At 36.4% G+C, this 18,273-nt stretch overlaps 1 protein-coding gene across 1 annotated transcript in view; it reads left to right on the top strand.

Annotated features, from left to right (window-relative positions):
- Nucleotides 1-404: 404 nt before the first annotated feature.
- Nucleotides 405-18,273, top strand: part of LOC113235686 (WAS/WASL-interacting protein family member 1) — a 53,468-nt gene continuing 35,599 nt past the window's right edge. Inside the window, exons 1-2 of the mRNA XM_026471535.1 lie at nt 405-1,187; nt 4,347-4,633. Of these exons, the coding sequence (XP_026327320.1) occupies nt 827-1,187; nt 4,347-4,633 (648 nt within the window). The 5' untranslated portion in view covers nt 405-826. The remainder of the gene's footprint in view (nt 1,188-4,346; nt 4,634-18,273) is intronic.

Genomic DNA, 18,273 nt, shown 5'->3' with positions numbered 1-18,273 from the left:
GCAGTATGCTTTTGCTCAGTATTGGATGACCTGATTGATATTATAAAATAGTGTGTAAACAAACTTTATGCGAATTAGTACTGTGGCCGCCTCTCGACCGTCACGTCAAGGATAGATGTAATATTAGAATCCTTAGCTAGCATCTACGTAATATGACTTCTGCAACTCACTGCTGTTACTGCCATCATTGCGTGCAGTTGCCATCTTGGAAAAGACGAATCTAACGTAAGCGTCTGTAAGTAGAAATTTTGTATGCTGTACAAACTATTTGAAGTGATAGTAAATTTTCGAGCTGAAATCTTAGATTCCAAGCCAATTCAAATATTTCTACTAAAGTAGAAAATATTTTAATATAATGGCAATAATATTTTTGACAGCTGTGGCGGCCATGTTTGTGAATTCGTTGAAAATTCCTAACATATACTTTAAGCTCATTCACAAAATAATTCTCTTTTGTGGCGGTTTTATCTGAGCTACTTATACTATAGAAGTTGTTAATTTACACCATCCAATAAAGTTACACCTGTATCTAAACTTAGTCTTAAAGTACGCCAAAAGTCTAAGTATGAGGTGAATTGAGCAGAAACAATTTCTCTTGGCTGCGTACTTCCTACAATGATTAATCTTTTTGGGCAAGGTTCTTCAGTATTTTATGTAAATTAGTATGGGTCAGTGTGAAGTGACGCATTTATAGTGGAGTGTTTTCATCACGTGCTAGTGTAAACGTGCTGGATTCCTGCAAAGGCGAGTAAGGCTGTCACATATTAGCTTAGCTCGTAGATGGGTGTATGGAACAGCATTGCTCGGAGGCAATAAGTGTATAAATATGCCGCCGCCACCACCACCGTGTCCACCGCCACCTCCAGGCCCGCCACCGCCACCTACATTCGGGGGCTCGAAAGGGAGCTCCAAAGGGAGCTCGAAAGGCGGCGCTGACGATAGGAATGCTTTGCTGAGCTCTATTAGACAAGGAGCTAAGTTAAAAAAGACTGTGACAGTAGATAAAAGTGGACCTTTTGTATCTGGGAAAGTGTCTAATGCTTCAAGTGGTTCAACTCCCATTGGCAATGATGTTAAAAGTAGACCTGCAAATACTGGAATGCAGAATGGGGGAGGAGCTCCTGCAGGACTGGGTGGTTTGTTTGCTGGCGGGATGCCAAAGCTCAGGCCTACAGGAAAGTTGGCAGGTGAGACAGTTTGTGATAAAATCATAATTAGTGATAAGAGACCTGACAATGATGATGATAATGGATTAATTTTTTTAATATCTTTATTAAGTACTTATGCTAAATAATCTTTGTAGATTGAATAGTACTATGCAAATGAAAAACATAAAATAAAAAATAAAGCTGCCATTTAACCTTTATCTCACCTGATTAGAATAATAGAAATAAATAATTGAAACTTTTGATACAACAATGCAGGAAAACATAGTAAGGCACGCTTGTTTTCGAAGCTTGAACAACTTTTCATATGCATCTGGGAAATTCCACAAAAATGGGGACATTTAAATAATTTTGATAAGACAAAATTTCACAGGGAAATGCACATTTCACACTCTGAACTAAACTAATAATGTAAAAAAACATACAAAAATATATTAATAAGCCCTATTAGTAATTTAAAAATAAAAAAAATCTTAATTATGCTTAGTTATGCAGTGCTTATTTATGTAAATCTTATGTGTTATGAATTAATTTGAGCAGTTTTATTTAAAACATTTTCACTGCACCAAATCTCTAAAGCACAGATATTAATTTTTATTATATAAAAAAACTCAGAATAGTTAATCAGTATTTAAATTACACATTTTATGCAGAAGAACTTGTTTCTATGAATTTGTCAATTTCTTTTCAAATTACTTCCTATGACGATGACTGAACTATATGTGGCAGTATTAGGGTCGCTTCATTCAGGACCTGTTCAGTCTTTACTGGCTGCAATCGTTAATTCATCTATTGTGATCACTATTAATTATAATTCAGAGCCAAGACCAACTGTGTTTAACTGTTTTGATGTAACTTCACAACTCATGTTAAAAATACCATAAGTTGTAAGGTTTGCTCATGATGCTATGGTTGAGTTTCAATTCCATATATCACAGCTGTATTTTACATTCCTTCAGTGTATGGTTCATAAAATAATGGTATGATTATCCTGTAAAAAAAGGTTTAAAGCAGAGGTTCCCAGACTTTTTTTCTCATAGACCACTTTAAAAATTTTGCTGGTTCCGGTGGACCCCCTGCAGCTACATTTCTACCATATTCCATATCCATATTATTTTTTGTCACGCCAACGTAGACCCCCGTCGAGTCTTCCGTGGACCCCTGGCGGTCCACCTGGACCACTGTGGGAAATAAGGGCTTAAAGTAAACTGTAGACAGGGCTTACCAACTATGGGTAGGTACAGATCATAGGGTGCAACACCTGGCAAACTGTACAGAATTTACCAAGTTCAAGCCTTCAGTCTCTTTTTAATATGGAGCAAATGGTATTTCGCTGACTTATTTTCTCTAATTCGGTATCTTATAAAGTAAAATTTTAGCAAATGTTTTTGTGGTGACAATTTTACCATCACGAAAATTTTGTACAATCTCGGTACTTACACAAACTGTATGTAAACACACACAAACACGCACACACAAACACACTCTTATACAGCTATATTTATCACAATTTGCGTATTAAAATGTATCCAACTTATAATAATTATTACAAACAGTAGTATAATTATAATAAATTCTATCACTTTCTTTTTTGTCATGAAATGTACTAAGTCTTGTCGAAATTTGAGTGAGGACACTGGCACCTGTCACACAGGTTATACCTAGCTCAGGAGTCAGGGACTTCATTATTATGTTGTAAACTACCTATTTTGTGAAATAAATATTATTACAATATTATTATAAAGAGTGATTATTCAGGAGATGGCAAAACTTTCTATTTATTTAAAATTTTTTATCAAGGACGTTAATTTGTTTAATTGAATAATTATTAATATAAATAAATATGTAATTATTAGTATAAATATAAATAATTGAATAATTTGTTTTACTTATTCTTAAAGTAATGCATCCAGCATTACTTTAAGAATAAGCAAAAGCCAGTGTGTGAATATGAAGGAAATAATCAATAAACAATCCATTTTTTGCATTTTAGTAACTTCGTGCTTTAAGATATGAGTTTGAGAAAGTAAGGCGACAATTTGTTACATTGACAATAATTTTATGTATTCTAATGAAGGATTTTATTTCTGTTGAATAATATTTCTATTGCTGCTTTTCAAGAATAGGGGCTCAAAGCAACATACATAAGTTTTTATTTATTACACTGCTGAATACAGAATGTGCAAGGTTTTATTGTGCATAAAGAGCTAAGCTTTTCATTGATTTAATTATAAGGATCACATTATTGGCCAATAATTATTCATCAGCTTTTCGTGTCTGATGTGTGTTACTTTTCCTTATAAATTGGGTGTTTCTGAGACGGCTGCAATTCTAGAAAGCCATTGTATATGTCACTGTTTACTGTCACTGTTGTTTCTTAACATTTCAATCTTGCTTGTCTACACATGTACACTAACTTACTACTTTGACTCAGTGTTGATAAAAGATAATTTGTTATCAGTCTTTTTTATGATGCCACTGTCATTACATTCCTATATTTAAGTGTTAATGTAATTAAGCATTAAATGTATGGGTATTAATTAAATCTTACAAGGAATTGAAGTCTGCTATTACCCATATCATGTTCTACAGCTGAATTTGAGTCTTAGCGTGGTCTTGAACCCCTCATTTAGTAGTGAGCAGTAGAGCTCCATGTGAAAGAGTTTGTCCACGGAAGTACTGCCACCTTACGTTTTTATGCTGTCAAGCAGTAATGTCAGCATTTAGTTGCCAAATATGCAATTATGCTCTCTTATTTACAAATTTGTAATCACGTTATGTAATTAAGAAACTATTTAAATTAAATATTGTTTATTGCACATCTGAATACATGAGAAACAAATTTCTTTATTACAGAAAATTACAAGGCACTGTGAAATTCCTAACTAGATAATATTAATAGTAATTCACAGAAGACCTTAGAGTGAATGAAGTAACATAATTCACTGGTTAGGGAGCTGTTGAGTCGCAATGTCTTCCAAACAAAATTACTGATTTTTACACGCAAAATAGGCGTCTAGACGTCGAGTTGCGGACACCAGCCCGTTACACCAAGTACCAAGTACTGTTTTTTAATGTTTCATTTAGTAATATTATCTTCATGAGAACTAGGTGTTTCTTCCCGACATCTATAAGGGAATAAATGGAATATTTTTAATTAAATGATTAATTTATTTTCAGGGGCAACACCCAATGGCCAGATACCAAAAGAAGCGCCGCGGTACACCCCACCACAGCAACAGCAACCAAAAAAATCTTCCCCAGACAAACCACGGCCTTTTAATAACAATCATTCTAGCAATGTCGGCTCGAAATCAGCGTTGTTTTCCGAAATGCCTTCGAAGGATATCTTAAGAGAGGCTCCCAGAGAGCCGCCGTCGAGGTCGGTGGTTAGGCGGCAACCTAGCGAGGTAAAGACCAGAGGTCCACCACCACAACCGCCTGTTCAGAAAGCAGCCATGCCTTCGGTGAGTACTCAATTTTCATTTTAAAAGTTGAACATCCACCGCAGACAAAGCGAAGGGTGTTTAAGTTAGTTCATAATACAATTTCTTTTTATACTTTAGATTTTTCTGTGTCATAGACGGAAGGGAAGTGTGTATAATTTTTTATAGCTTTGCTGTATTCTACTTCTAAACCTGAATGCAATTTGGGTGTTCCGCAGCAAATAAATAAAACTATTTTTGGGGTCTAAATGGCGTATTTGTTTTCGCGTATTTTCAATCCAACGTTTCGGGCTATTGACAGGTCCCATGGTCACGACTGACTGAGATGGTAAAGTCATCAACCAGTTATGTCTAATATTAATGCAAACCAACCTGTTCTGAAACTTTGCTTTTAATTTACTAGTACATTCCAGTTATGCTACACGCAATTTACAAAACTAAACTAAATTAATAGTGCTGCAGTCTGACTTCTGCTTGGGATTTTTCATTAGTCAAAATACTGAATCCCAAGCTGATGGTACAGAGATACCATCTTCCCTGTATAAAATAGGATGTATTTTAATTTCAAGGGCCTCGCAGCACCTGTGTAGAAAACCAAAAGGTCCTTGCAAAGGGACCTGGGTTTTAATTTATTATTATGTAGAATAGTCATCATAATAAGTGAAAAATCCGATAGTTCTGAATTTAATTTAGTTTAATTGTAATCAAAGTAAATGAACGGAAAAGTACATAAAATGTATGTCTATTTACCTTACAGAACATAATATTAAATTCAAGAACTGTTTGCTAAGCGATAACTATTAGGCATAAATCATTGTCAGCACATTATTTCAAATCCGCAGCCGTGCGTATTTGCCTAGAAATATAGAACTTAGCAAATTTTAATGTCCATCAATAAGTCCCTCCCAGAGAAGTAAAACCTATTATAGTAGCATAAGCACACATCACGCTTATGAAGTGTTGTTATTGTTTCAACAATTCGTCGCGTTTTTAAAGTGTGGGTTGCAGTTTCATCGTCAGGAAGGAAACTTTTAAGCGTAATGCGTATACGCTAATTAGGTTGCAATGAAACGCATTTTTTCCTGCTTCCTGCGACCTTCATTGATTTGTTCGCATTTTGTATCCTTTCGCATTTGTAATATTTTTGGAACATTTGATACATTCTATAGCGGGTTATGCAAAGTTGTGGGCTCCTGTACATTTGTTCGCAAAGCATATACTTTCTGTACGTGTTTTGCTTTCATTAGCAGTTTTGTAACTTTTCTAGCCGATATCAGTATTTTTCTCATAATTGTTACTTTGGTACAATTCAGTGCAAAATGTTAAAATAAGAGAAGATGTGGCGGCAGTAAACGTGTAATATAAATATTTTACATCTTTTTATGTTACGATAATACTCTGTGTAGGAATGACGCAAAAATCAATCAATACAATCAAAATTTGTTACAATATCTCTTTTCTATATACTTAAAACTTAGATTAAAAAATTATTTACTGTAAATGCCATTGTCATTACCGATACGTAATTTGATTTTATCAGAATATTTTATTATTAATAAAGGTAACATGCAATTCTAACTTTCCTTGTTTAAATTTAAAGTCACTGTGTCTGACAGTACCTGAAGTTTATAAAATGCGACAATGATAAACTTTTTAGACAATATGATAATTGTTGAACTGACAATAGAAAAGTTAAAATTTTTGCGAAAGTATATGCCTTGCCAGTGAATGCACAGGAGCCTGTCATTTTGTATAATTTACTATGGAATGTATTCAATGTTCTGAAGGTATGAAAAATGCGAATAATTCCATTCATTATGTTGGGTGTCATCTACTCTCGTTCTCCATCGGACCCAAACAATTACTGTCAAATAAATAATACTCGACGAAATAAAAAAGAATAATTGTCGAGTGTGAAGCTTCATTCGCATCGTGCATCTTAATTTGGTCGAGTTAATACTTTATCTTATTGGGCAGTAATTGTTTCGGTGGGATGTCGGATGTAGAACAGGAGAAGTACAGGGCCAGGAACGGTGCACGTGATATACGTATATAACATTTTAAGTACGTTGTCGGTACTCAAGAACCTATATCCTCACAGAGTCGAACTCTTTTTGTTACAATGCAACCACTCTGAGGGTCGTATTCTAGAACTGTACTCAATGCTCAAGTCAGGATTTGAGTATGGTTTAAAGCACTCGAAATCATACTGAAGTCCCTGACATTAGGGTCGTATTTCCAGTGCAATCCTGACTTGAGCATTGAGTAGAGTTCTAGAATACGACCCTTAGTTACCTGGTTTTACACCGGATAACAAACCAGATCAAATTGGTCTTACCGTACTATGTTGCCAACGGTTAGCACTGTGGGCGGTAGATGAGGAGGTGCCGGTTTCGATTCCCGGTGACACCATTTTTGGAATCGAGTTTTTTATTGAAAGGTTCTGGTGTTAGTAGTTCGGAGTTTCGATGCCAGAGTACAGGGAATACCCAAGTTTCAGATCAGGTAAAATATGTGTAGATGTCAGTCATGTTTTTAACCGACTTAAAAAAAAGGAGGAGGTTCTCAATTTGACTATGTTTTTTCTTTTCGTATGTATGTTACGCTATAACTCCGGATAATTTGTGAACCGATTGTGATGATTCTTTTTTTATTGGAAAGAGGATACTTCAGAAGTGGTCCCATTTAAATTTGAAGAAAATATTCCACCTCTAAGGGTGGCAAACTAGGGGATGAATGACTTTGAGGTCAGTTTTTTTAGTATTCTCATACGTCCTGAGACTATTATTATGGTCATTATTATTATCTTAATTACCATTGAAGATAGACAGAGGTGGTAGAGAGAGATGAGTAGGCCGCAATTAACTAAATAATTGTATGTGAAAATAAAGACTCGCCTACACTGGTGGTAAAATGGAAATATCCTTAGCGGGAGCGGGAAGGCGCACCGCGCGCGCCACACGTGCGGTGAACTCTCGTCGTGGGTGGAGAATTGGTGTGGCAACCTTTGCGTTTATTTGGATTGACGTAACCTTGTGGGTTGAGTCTCATTAGGGATCTGTAAATTTATGGCTTTTTAACGCCTATAAATAAAATTCACGTGGGAGATTATTGCAGCTGCTGTTTGTTACACGATGCGATTGTAATGTTTCCAAGTAAAATACCGTACATCGAAATACGTACGATACTCCAAAGTATCGTACGTATTTCGACTGACATTTTTATTATATTATAAGTATAAACGCGCACACGACGAGTATGTAGAAGATGTATGTAATGAATGAGCGCCCAGTTATATGACGCGAAAGATTTCGCGCGGCCGCCGCGCGGTGACCGCCCGTGTACTGCCCAGTTACCACGCTTCGTACAGTCAAGAGCACGTCAAGCTTGACGTTTTGTGCTTTGGACCGTTCTTATCGTAAGCGGCGTAGAGTTGGATTTAAGTCTTAAGTGTCAAGCTTGAACCTGTACATTACTGGTGAATCTGAATTCTATTTACTAGGCAACAACATTTGCATTCCTCTGAACAATACAACCGTGCGGTCGCCGCGTAGACCTAAGACAATCAACTAATCATTTAAGTTAAAACGTAAAAGCTAAATGTATAGAGCGTATTTTGCCATGACAGTTAGATGCACGCGGTCGCTGCGTGGGCTGCCACGCGGTTCCCGCGCGGCCTGAGCGCGATGACATTCGTGTCGAATAAAGGCGCCCTGAAACTGCTGCTTTTATTCCGTTAGCAAATACCTTGACCACAAGAAAAAATGTCGTTTGATATGTAAATTTGGTGTTAATAAGAAATTGATTAGAAATTTGTGTGCTGTAATCAGCCAGATATGAAAATCTAGTACTATAAACATGTATATTCTTTATAATATAAGCCACACTCAATGCGAGTAAAAATTATTATTATCAGTACGTCAGAAAATCGGGAACCTTGTAAAAGATTTTCTAAGACGTGCGCTTTGATTGACGACCTCGGTGACCTAACGGTTTGCAATGTGGAAGCGTGTTGAGGATGTCCTGGGTGCGATTTCCGGTAGAATCAATTTGAGAAATGAATTTTTATAAATTGGTTCTGGGTTGGTGTGGGGCAGAGTTAATGCCGTTGCTCTGGTACTTATAGTGCTGGGAATTTCTTGGTTTAAAACCAGGTATTTTTTATTATAATTGTTAGTTTATAGTATATTTTTTATTCCATTGAAACTATGAAAACAGTAGCGATCGAGATGTTCGACTATAATTTTACTTTGTGACTACACTTTTGAGAATTTAAGGATTCAAGGTGAACAGAGGTCATCCGGTTCCCAAAAAGTATTTTTTTCATGATACCAAGTGTCGGGACGCAGAAGTCGCGCGCTTGGTGGTAAGCGACATAGCAGCTGCAGTGCCACTCATAGCTTTAAATCGCAAAGATCTGATGGGCACTGCCGTTGCGCCCGTCACCCTGAGGCATGAGTTGACAAGTGCCTGTAATTATAATGTAAGATATCATCATACAAAATTTTTAAGAGTTCATCGTTCACAGAACCGTCTGCTTTGTGTGGTCAAAATATTTTGCAAACGGTGGTGTGTCAACCGTGTTCGACCTTTATTTACACTTTCTTAAACTAGTTCTGAATGTAATTTTTCTTTTTATTTCTGCGTTTTTGTCGTCTTAATCAACTGGGCCAAGGAGCGTGACGCAATCGAAGTATCCGCAAAATTTATACGAATTCACTTATCTAAACCGGTTGTTTCGTTGTCTGACATAATGTTTGATTAGTCAGTTATCCGCTGACAAATATATTCGTTTTATGACTGTCTTCGAACGCGTAAGGAGTGCGAGCGTTACAGCGGTTATACACCGCGACTTTTAGCAGCGATACAAACGCGATACTGTCGCTATTCATCTACCTTTACACACGCGCGTTTGTATCGATGCAGTCGCGCGTTTGCATCGATGCAATCGCTTATAAATCCCAAGTGTAGCAATACAATCGCGCGTTTGTATCGATGCAGTCTCGCGTTTGCAGCGACGCAATCGCAACACGTGTCCACATTGCAAACCGTTGGGTCACCGAGGTTGTCAATCAGTGCGCACGTTTTAGAAAATGTTTTACACGGTTCCCGATTTTCTGATCAACTGATAGTGAGGATTTTTATTCGCATCAAGTGTGGTTTATATAAGGAATATACATATTTATAGTAATAGATTTTCACAAGTGCAGCGATGCAATCGCACTTTCACGAGCGCGCGTTCGCATTGCTACTAAATGTCGCCGTATGTAACCACTCTTAGAGCCATTACAAAAGGAAATATTATTTGCACCGATGAATATTATCTCTTGGGACGGCTTATCCTTTCTATTACAATACAGCAATGAAACCATTAACACTTCTTTTACTCAAAGCGTGTACATGGACTTAATGATCTTGTATGAGTCACGCTAAATGATATTTTCAAATTCTATTTTTGAATAATTTCTGTATCTGTACAGATGGCACGTGCGTTACCGAGACGGTTCACTCTTTTGTCCTATTGTATTCTAAAGATGAAGCGATAAAACGAATCGGTACAAATAACATTTCTCCAACTATAATATGTAGCACGACAGCGACTAGTCCTCGGTTGACCAATATCACGTAAAATTTTAATAGTTATGGTCTAATATTGTTTTTTTCGCACACACTCTTAGGGAAACTCTGTATCGTGGGTGCCATCGACACACACATAGACAACCACAAATTACACCCAAACTTACGAGAGAAATAAATGTAGGTCATACAAATATTTCTCCTGGCCCAGGAATTGAACCCGGGACCTCTACGTGGCAGACCAACATGGGAACCGTTCGGCCACAGAGGCAGTTTATTATTTCTGCTGTATAGTCAGACGCTTGATGATTTTCGTGAGTTTAAATGTAATTAGATCCACGATTATAAAGCATATCTCTAATATCATAGGCATAGTTCTAATATCAACTAGAGTTGCAACGAATATTCAGTTACTATTCAATATTCGGCTTTCCAGCCTGTTTTTTGCTATAATCGCTTTATTTTGCTATAATAACACCGACCGGCCAAATAGCCGGAAGGAAAAAATGAGGAAAAAATAAGATGAAACACAGCAAATTTTCATAATGCCGAACATACATTGAGAGTTCGAAAAAGCATAATATTTCCCTTATTTATCTAAAATTTCAAAGGAACATAACCAAGTTATTTTTCCGAGAGATCAAAAAGGTAACAATTCCAATGTAAACTCCATACTTATTATGTAGTTTAGTCATGACTAAATAAACGCTAATAAAACCAACCAAGTACTATTTGCAAACCAAAATAAAATAAAAATTTGAAAGTTAATCAAACTGAAATGGAAAAATAAATAATTATTGTCTTCATTACGATGTCATAAATTAAAAATTATAAACTTGAAAATTACATATAATTGAATAACCGGTATTTTTGGGCCAATTTTCGTACGTTAATCAGGTCGAATATTTTGACCGGATATTTGGCCACACTTCTGGACGAATATGCGGTATTTGACTTGAGGCCGAATATACTATTCATTACAACGCCACTATTTACCCATTATCCTTCCATCTCTGGACACGGATCGAAAGGGATAGTTCAGTCTGCCACGCTGGCCTAAAGCTCAGTTTACATTACGGCGGAACGGAACGGAACGGAATCGTCAATTTCGCCTCGCTGCGCGAGAAGGCGCCGGCGGTCGCTGAAGTACTCGAGCATCCGCACGACTGCGCCTTGAGACTATAGTATTTCGTCGACGTTTGACGTCACACTGCGCCTGCCTTCGCGCCACTTCCCGCGGATTCGCCAGGCGTCGCCGACGGCAGCTGCGGAATTCACGCGAATGCGCGAGAATTCCGCGGAAGACGCGCGACGTGATTTTTGGCTTGTATGTAGTTTGTACGTTACACAATTGACCGTAACGTTCATTATGCTATGTACAATATCATTACAAAAATTCGCTTCCATTCCGTTCCGCCGCAATATAAATTGAGCCTAATACAGGCAAACCTCGGTTACATTATACCTTATTCACCGTTAGAGACGGATATTGTTACTAAACATTGATAAAATATACGTAACATAAAAAGTGAAGTCATAGATTATATACCTCTACCGCTCTCCCTCTTCTTCAAAGTAAAAAAAAAAGAAATTGATAATGAATATAATCGTTAAAACACACGTTAAGTTAATGTCTATGCTAAGTTAAATGACAGCTCCTACTCATGGCGTGACATACATTTTCCACGGCGTCTCGTATTTAGTTCCTACTCAACATACGTTGCGTTAATCCATTGACGGCCAGATTTGTAGATATGCTATTCTATTATTTTTGACATGTTTATACAAGACTTGGCAATTAGCAATCGCTAATGGATAGTGTACAAGATAGTGGATTATAGGCGCCCTTTTATATACGAATTCATAAACATTCTTATGTAATATTTTGCATAGGAAAATAATAAAGGTTCCGAAAAAGAAATTAAATTAGATCGGACTAAGGACGCGTTTATTCGACACGAATTTCATCGCGCTCACCGACCTCATGTGTCTAGCTGTCATGGCAAAATACGCTTTATTTGTTTAGGTTTTACGTTTCAACTTAAATGAGCGCCCAGGGCACGCGGGCGAGACTGGCTTGAATTTGGCCTACGCGCGGTTGTGTTATTCAGTGGAATTTAAAAGTTGTTGCCTAGAAAATAGAATTCGCCATTAATGTACATGAAGGCGAAAAAAAGCTGTACCTCCGACTAATATCACTAAACTTCCGAAACATATACTAAGGTATCGATGTATGTTATATATGTTGTCGCTCATAATATTTCCGTATGATGGAACAGTTTAACAACCCAAGTTTATGAAATGTATAAGGTAGCTTTTAAAGTTATGTAGATGATTTACGGTAAAAATGGCTTAAAATAGTTTTCGGTAAAATATAAATTAAGTTGGTAGAGTTGTATTACGTCAGCAACATTTTTCGGAACTTTCAATATTTCATTCGGTTGTTTCTTTATTTTTATTGGCACAAAAGTTTTCGGTAGCTTGGTAACGAATCTGGCTATCGGTTATTGTAATCAATGGAAAGTTCTGCCTCTTATCTCCAAAAAATAGAGCACACCTGTATACAAGTGTGTGAACAATAAATAATCGTTTTGGTTTGGAACACTATTGAAAACAAATCTATTTTTGTTGTTGTTTTTTTTGGATCTAAATCGCGTATTAATGTTTTTTCAAACAAACCAACGTTCTTTACCTACCGTGGGACATGTAAAGGGGTCCAAAACGTTGGTTTGTTTGCGATTGACACGGCGTTTATAATTGAAACATCTTGAATTCCATTATCAAAGTTTATTAAAGCCACACACGGAATTACAAGCCACACACGGAGATACACAAGATAAAAAATCCTGGTCTTGCCAGCAATAATTGTGTTTGTTACTAAAACATTGAAAAAATAATTTTTTATTTATGTTTATAATTTTTTATTTTTTATTTAGAATTTTATATTTAGATCCGAAAAATGTTACATATCTAATATGTAGCAATTTTACAAGTACTCTATATTCGATCACTTCTTGAAACGCAGCGATTAGTGGAATTATTCTGTTTATCATTATAGTGGTTTTCCCTCAGAGTTGGATTTACGTCAAACATTAAATAGAATAATGACATTAAATTCTCGTTAACGCGAAATTACAAAAAAAAATGGTTGTGCTTATTCATGCAGAGATGTCGTTTCTTGTAAGTCACCTCCAATGTTGATGAGTGAAGCTAAATACGTTAATGTTTGTACATAATTATGCGAATTGAACGCCTTCGTACTTCTTTTCTGAAAATTTGTGTTATTGTTGAAAAATCCACACATTTGTAAACAAATTACATATTCATACTCGACAGAAACTGCAAAACGAGTTTTAACAGTGTAGAGGAAATCCTTTCGAAGAAATTTTATTTTTTAGCTTTTTATTGGACATCGTTTTTTTTAAATTTAGAAATGAAATTCTTTTTTCCGGACCTGCGCGGCGACTGTCCTGTAATGGACCTATAAAGAATCAGATACTTTGGTTTATTTGAAAAAAGAAATTCTACGCTTTTAGATCCGAAAAAATAGTTTCATTCAAACTCTTTATTGCATATCGAGTTCGTAGGTTTTCGCATTGCAAATTGCATTGATAACACATGTCACATGGTAGTAATGCAAGTATACCAGAATAAACTAATGTACTACCTAAACGTTAGCGTTCTTGATCAGTATTGACAGACAACATACATCGAAACTGACACTGACCCAAGCCTAGTGGCCGATATTAAGGAAATAATAATAACTAATGTACAACAGGCGGCCTGTTCCTAAGTAGGGATTTCTTCTCGACAAGGATAGAAATTTAAGAGTTGAAAATGGGGTGCAACTAATGAACATCATCTATCGATATCAAATGTCTTTACCACTGTTTGAGTGATTCTCAGGTTAGTGTTCTCTGCCTAATTCCGTGGTGTTAATTATTATATATAATTTTTTTTTACACACTATACAATAACTATACAATTATATGGACGTCAGGTCCGCGCTAAAAAGTGTCCGAACTTATAGGGCGTTAAAATCGTATACAGAGCGTCACGCTTTAGTCTTCGTTTGTTCGACTGACAGCGAAGCAAGCAAAATTAGACAGTACTGCGATGACATTACAATTTAAATTCAACGTTTTAGCTTTTTCAGATTCCTTTACATGTCACTACGTTTGAATAGGTTGACTTGGGACATTTTTTTCGTGGTTTGTGTATTAGACCCGTCGTCCATTTATTTGTAAGTCAATGTTTTTTACGATAATTTTCCCGAATATTTAATAATTGCTACGGAAATTAGGCAGAGGATACTACACAAAATTAAACAATATCTCACTATAATATACTCTAATACTTAAATAATAAAACTTTCCACGGAAATAAATCCTTTAGCCAGAAGAAATTAGCCAGTGAATATTAACCCAATAATGCCTGTTACATAACATATTAAATGTTTTTTTGTTAGGTACATTATTTTGTTTTATGTAACCCATTATTTGATTTTATATTGACCATTATAATTACTCTTGACATGTTATTTTAACTTTTACTACTGTTAATATGAAATTCTATTTATTCTAACAGGGTGAAATGATGCATCCAATCGGTAGTTATATGCTTGGACCTTTAATTTACTTTCTAACAAAAGCTTGTGTATAATTTACATACCTAGTAGGTCATTATGGAAAGAGCTCGTTACGGGGCATTTACGGGAATACGCTAACGGGAATTCAATTTGCGACATCGTTTTAAATAGCTATAATTTCGATTTCAATACTTAATTATTGTTATTTGAGTCATTATAACGGTATGGAATTTGTACGTCGGCTTCTGTCGATATGAAGTAACGAAGGAAATACTTTGGAGAACTGCACCGTTGCAGCCGGCAATTGCTATGATTTAGTAGCAGTAGAGTTCCTTGTGAAAGAGCTTACCTATTTCTGCCGTCAAGCTGTAATGTTAGCATTACTGTGTTCCGGTTTTGAAGGGTAAGGGTGTTGGTGAAATTACAGGCACATGGGACTTGTCAGCTTATGTCTCAGGGTGACGGGCGCTGTACCCAGTACCCTTCAGGTCTTTATGATTGAAAGTTTTAAAGGGCACTGCAGTTTCATTGTCTCGATCATCGCAGAAAATTGCCTCGCTTGTCGGTTTTCTATCGGATACACTTCGGAGAATAAGTAATAAATTTTGTTAAACTTTGTGTTTAGTTTAATTTCTTGCTAAAACGTATGCAAAACTTGTTTTGTAAATACGGAAAACTTGCGTAGATACTTATTTTTGCTTACCTAGTCGAAGTCGAAGTTCGTTTTATAAATCTCAGGGTCGTATTCCAGAACTGTACTCAATGCTCAAGTCAGGATTTGAGCAGACTTGAGTATGATTTCAAGCACTGGAAAAACGACCCTAATGGCAAGGACTTGAGTATGATTTCTAGTGCTTTGAATCATACCTATATCCTGACTTGAGCATTGAGTAGAGTTCTAGAATACGACCCTCAGTCTATGTCTCGATGATTGCAGAAAAGTGGCCCACTTGTCGGTTTTCTATCGGATACACTTCATAGTATATGAAAGAAATTAAACTTTGTGTTTACGTAATTTCTTGCTAAAACGCATGCAAAACTTATTTTGTAAAATACGAAAAACTTGCGTAGATACTTATTTTTGCTTACCTAGTCGAAGTCGAAGTTCGTTTTATGAGTTTCAGCCTATGTCTCGATCATCGCAGAAAAGTTTGTCGATTTTCTATCGGATACACTTCGGAGTATAAGCAAGAAATTAAATTAAACTTTGTGTTTACTTCGTTATTTCTTGCTTAAAATCCAAAATCCAAAGTTAGTTTTTTTGATACGAAAAACTTGCTTAGTCCAAGTCAAAGTACATTTTATAAATCTCAACCTACGTCTCGATCGTCGCAGAAAAGTGGCCCGCTTGTCTGTTTTCTTTTGTTGTTTTCGGATACATTTCGAAGAGTGTGCACAGGGACTGTACGATTAAGTTTCACTCTCACCGTTGGTTTATTAGAAAGTCAGGAACACTTTACCTTTACGTCATTGACTTAACGCTCATTCGCACGATTCGCACGCTTCATCCTGTCTGATGTACACAGTAAAGGAATGGAATCTGTGTTTCCTGAAAGCCACAATATGTGGTTATTTAAGGCTAGAGTGACATTGACAAATGCTTAACATCAGATTGCGCCCCCAAACATTCGTCTATTTTAACCGACTTCAAAAAAAGGAGGAGGTTCTCAATTTGTCTTTATTTTTTTGTGTGTATTTTACGCGAATTTGAAGAAAATATTTCATTGCTAAGTGTGGCAGATTAGGGAATGAATCCGGTTTATAGGATTGCACCCTCTTTCCGTTAACCGATTTCAGTAAAATTAGGCAAATGGATATAATTCCACAAAATTTGACGTCGGTTTTTTTTCTTCATAACAGTTGTAATTATTAATAAAAAAAAACACAAAAGGAGTTTATTATAACTTCTTTTTGGAATGCTGTATATTCAAATGTTCTGTCACTTTAAGAACCCATAAATTTCAGACGCCGAGGGGGCGTAATTGTACTTTCATGTTCAGAAAGTTCAGATGTGACTACTCGGGCAAAGACATTCACTTATGAAATTGTAGGGAACCATGTGTTTTGAGCAAATGTTTATCTTCCAATATACATACTTGCCCAGGCCCATACGATTGAGATGGTTTTGTGGTAGGTATAAAAATGAAACTACCGTTTTTAGTTAGTTGCATTATGTGCACTGAACTAGGGATTTTTGAACCCGTTTGTGAAATAGAGTTCAAATTGAATATTTACCGTAAAGTGAGCCGCGGCGGTGTCTGTAATTGAATTACTAAAATAGAAAATACCTTCCTTCCTTAAGGAGCATCATATAGCATAATTACTTTAATTGCATTAACTTGTAATAGGATCTTCCTCGACGGTTGGAAAATTGTGTAATGCAAGCGTTTTTATTACATTGGTTTAAAAGGTTTTAAACTGATTTCATTAATAACCTTCTGTAGGTGCGGTGGGCCCAACCTATATAATTATATAGATGAATAAATTCTTTGATATAAATTGTTTTTTTTTTCATAATACCAAGTTACGGGACGAACAAGTCGTGCGCCTGGTGGTAAGCGACATGCCTATCCATAACAATTGCAGTGCTACTCAGAGCTTTAAATCGCAAACATCTGATGGGCACTGCCACTGCGTTAGTTACCCTGAGACATAAGTTGACAACTGCCTATAATTATAATGTAAGTTATCATCATATGATTTTTTTTCCAATATCAGGTCACCAGTAGGGCTACCACGATAGGGCGCGAGAATGACATAAAGCACGAGATCTCTATGCGAGAATAGCAGTATCTCGCGCGAGCCCTATTGTGGTAGCCCTACAGTTCACAGAACCGTCAGCTCTGTGTGGTCAAAATATTAGCAAAATCCTGACGTTCTGTATTTAGACACGGTGGTGTGTCAACCGTGTTCGATCTTTATTTATACTTTCTTAAGTTCTGTGTATAATTTTAATTTTCTTTTTTTTTCTGCGTTTTTGTCGTCCTAATCAACTGGGCCAAGAAGCGTGACGCAATCGAAGTATCAGCAAAATATATACGAATTATATCACTTATCTAAACCGGTTCTTTCGCTGTCTGACGTAATCAGTTATCCGCTGACAATTACATTTGTTTTATGACTCTACTTGAACGCATAAGGAGCGTTAGAGTCGTTACAAAAGGTAGATATGACGGCGTCTAGTCTTCGTCAAATTTTAATAGTTGTGGTCTAATATCTTATCTTTGAGACACAGCCACTGCGCGTCACCCTGAGACACAAGTTGACTAGTCCCACAACGTTCGTACTTCACGGAGATCTTTTCGCGATTGCTACGAGTTTAAACTTTATTGGAGTTAAAACTTTATTTTGGATCTAAGAGCGGTTACACACGGCTACTTTTAGCAGCGATGCAAACGCGATCCAGATGCGATATGCGATGCTTCTAGTTAGAAGATTAGCGACTGCACCGCGATTGCATCGCTGCTAAAAGTCGTCGCTGTAATGTTTTACAAAC

Source organism: Hyposmocoma kahamanoa, unplaced genomic scaffold, assembly GCF_003589595.1.
Source record: "Hyposmocoma kahamanoa isolate Upper Pololo Valley unplaced genomic scaffold, ASM358959v1 88, whole genome shotgun sequence".
NCBI classification, from domain to species: domain Eukaryota; kingdom Metazoa; phylum Arthropoda; class Insecta; order Lepidoptera; family Cosmopterigidae; genus Hyposmocoma; species Hyposmocoma kahamanoa.
Note: the sequence above shows the minus strand (reverse complement) of the source record. Positions and strands in the feature narration are given on the sequence as shown.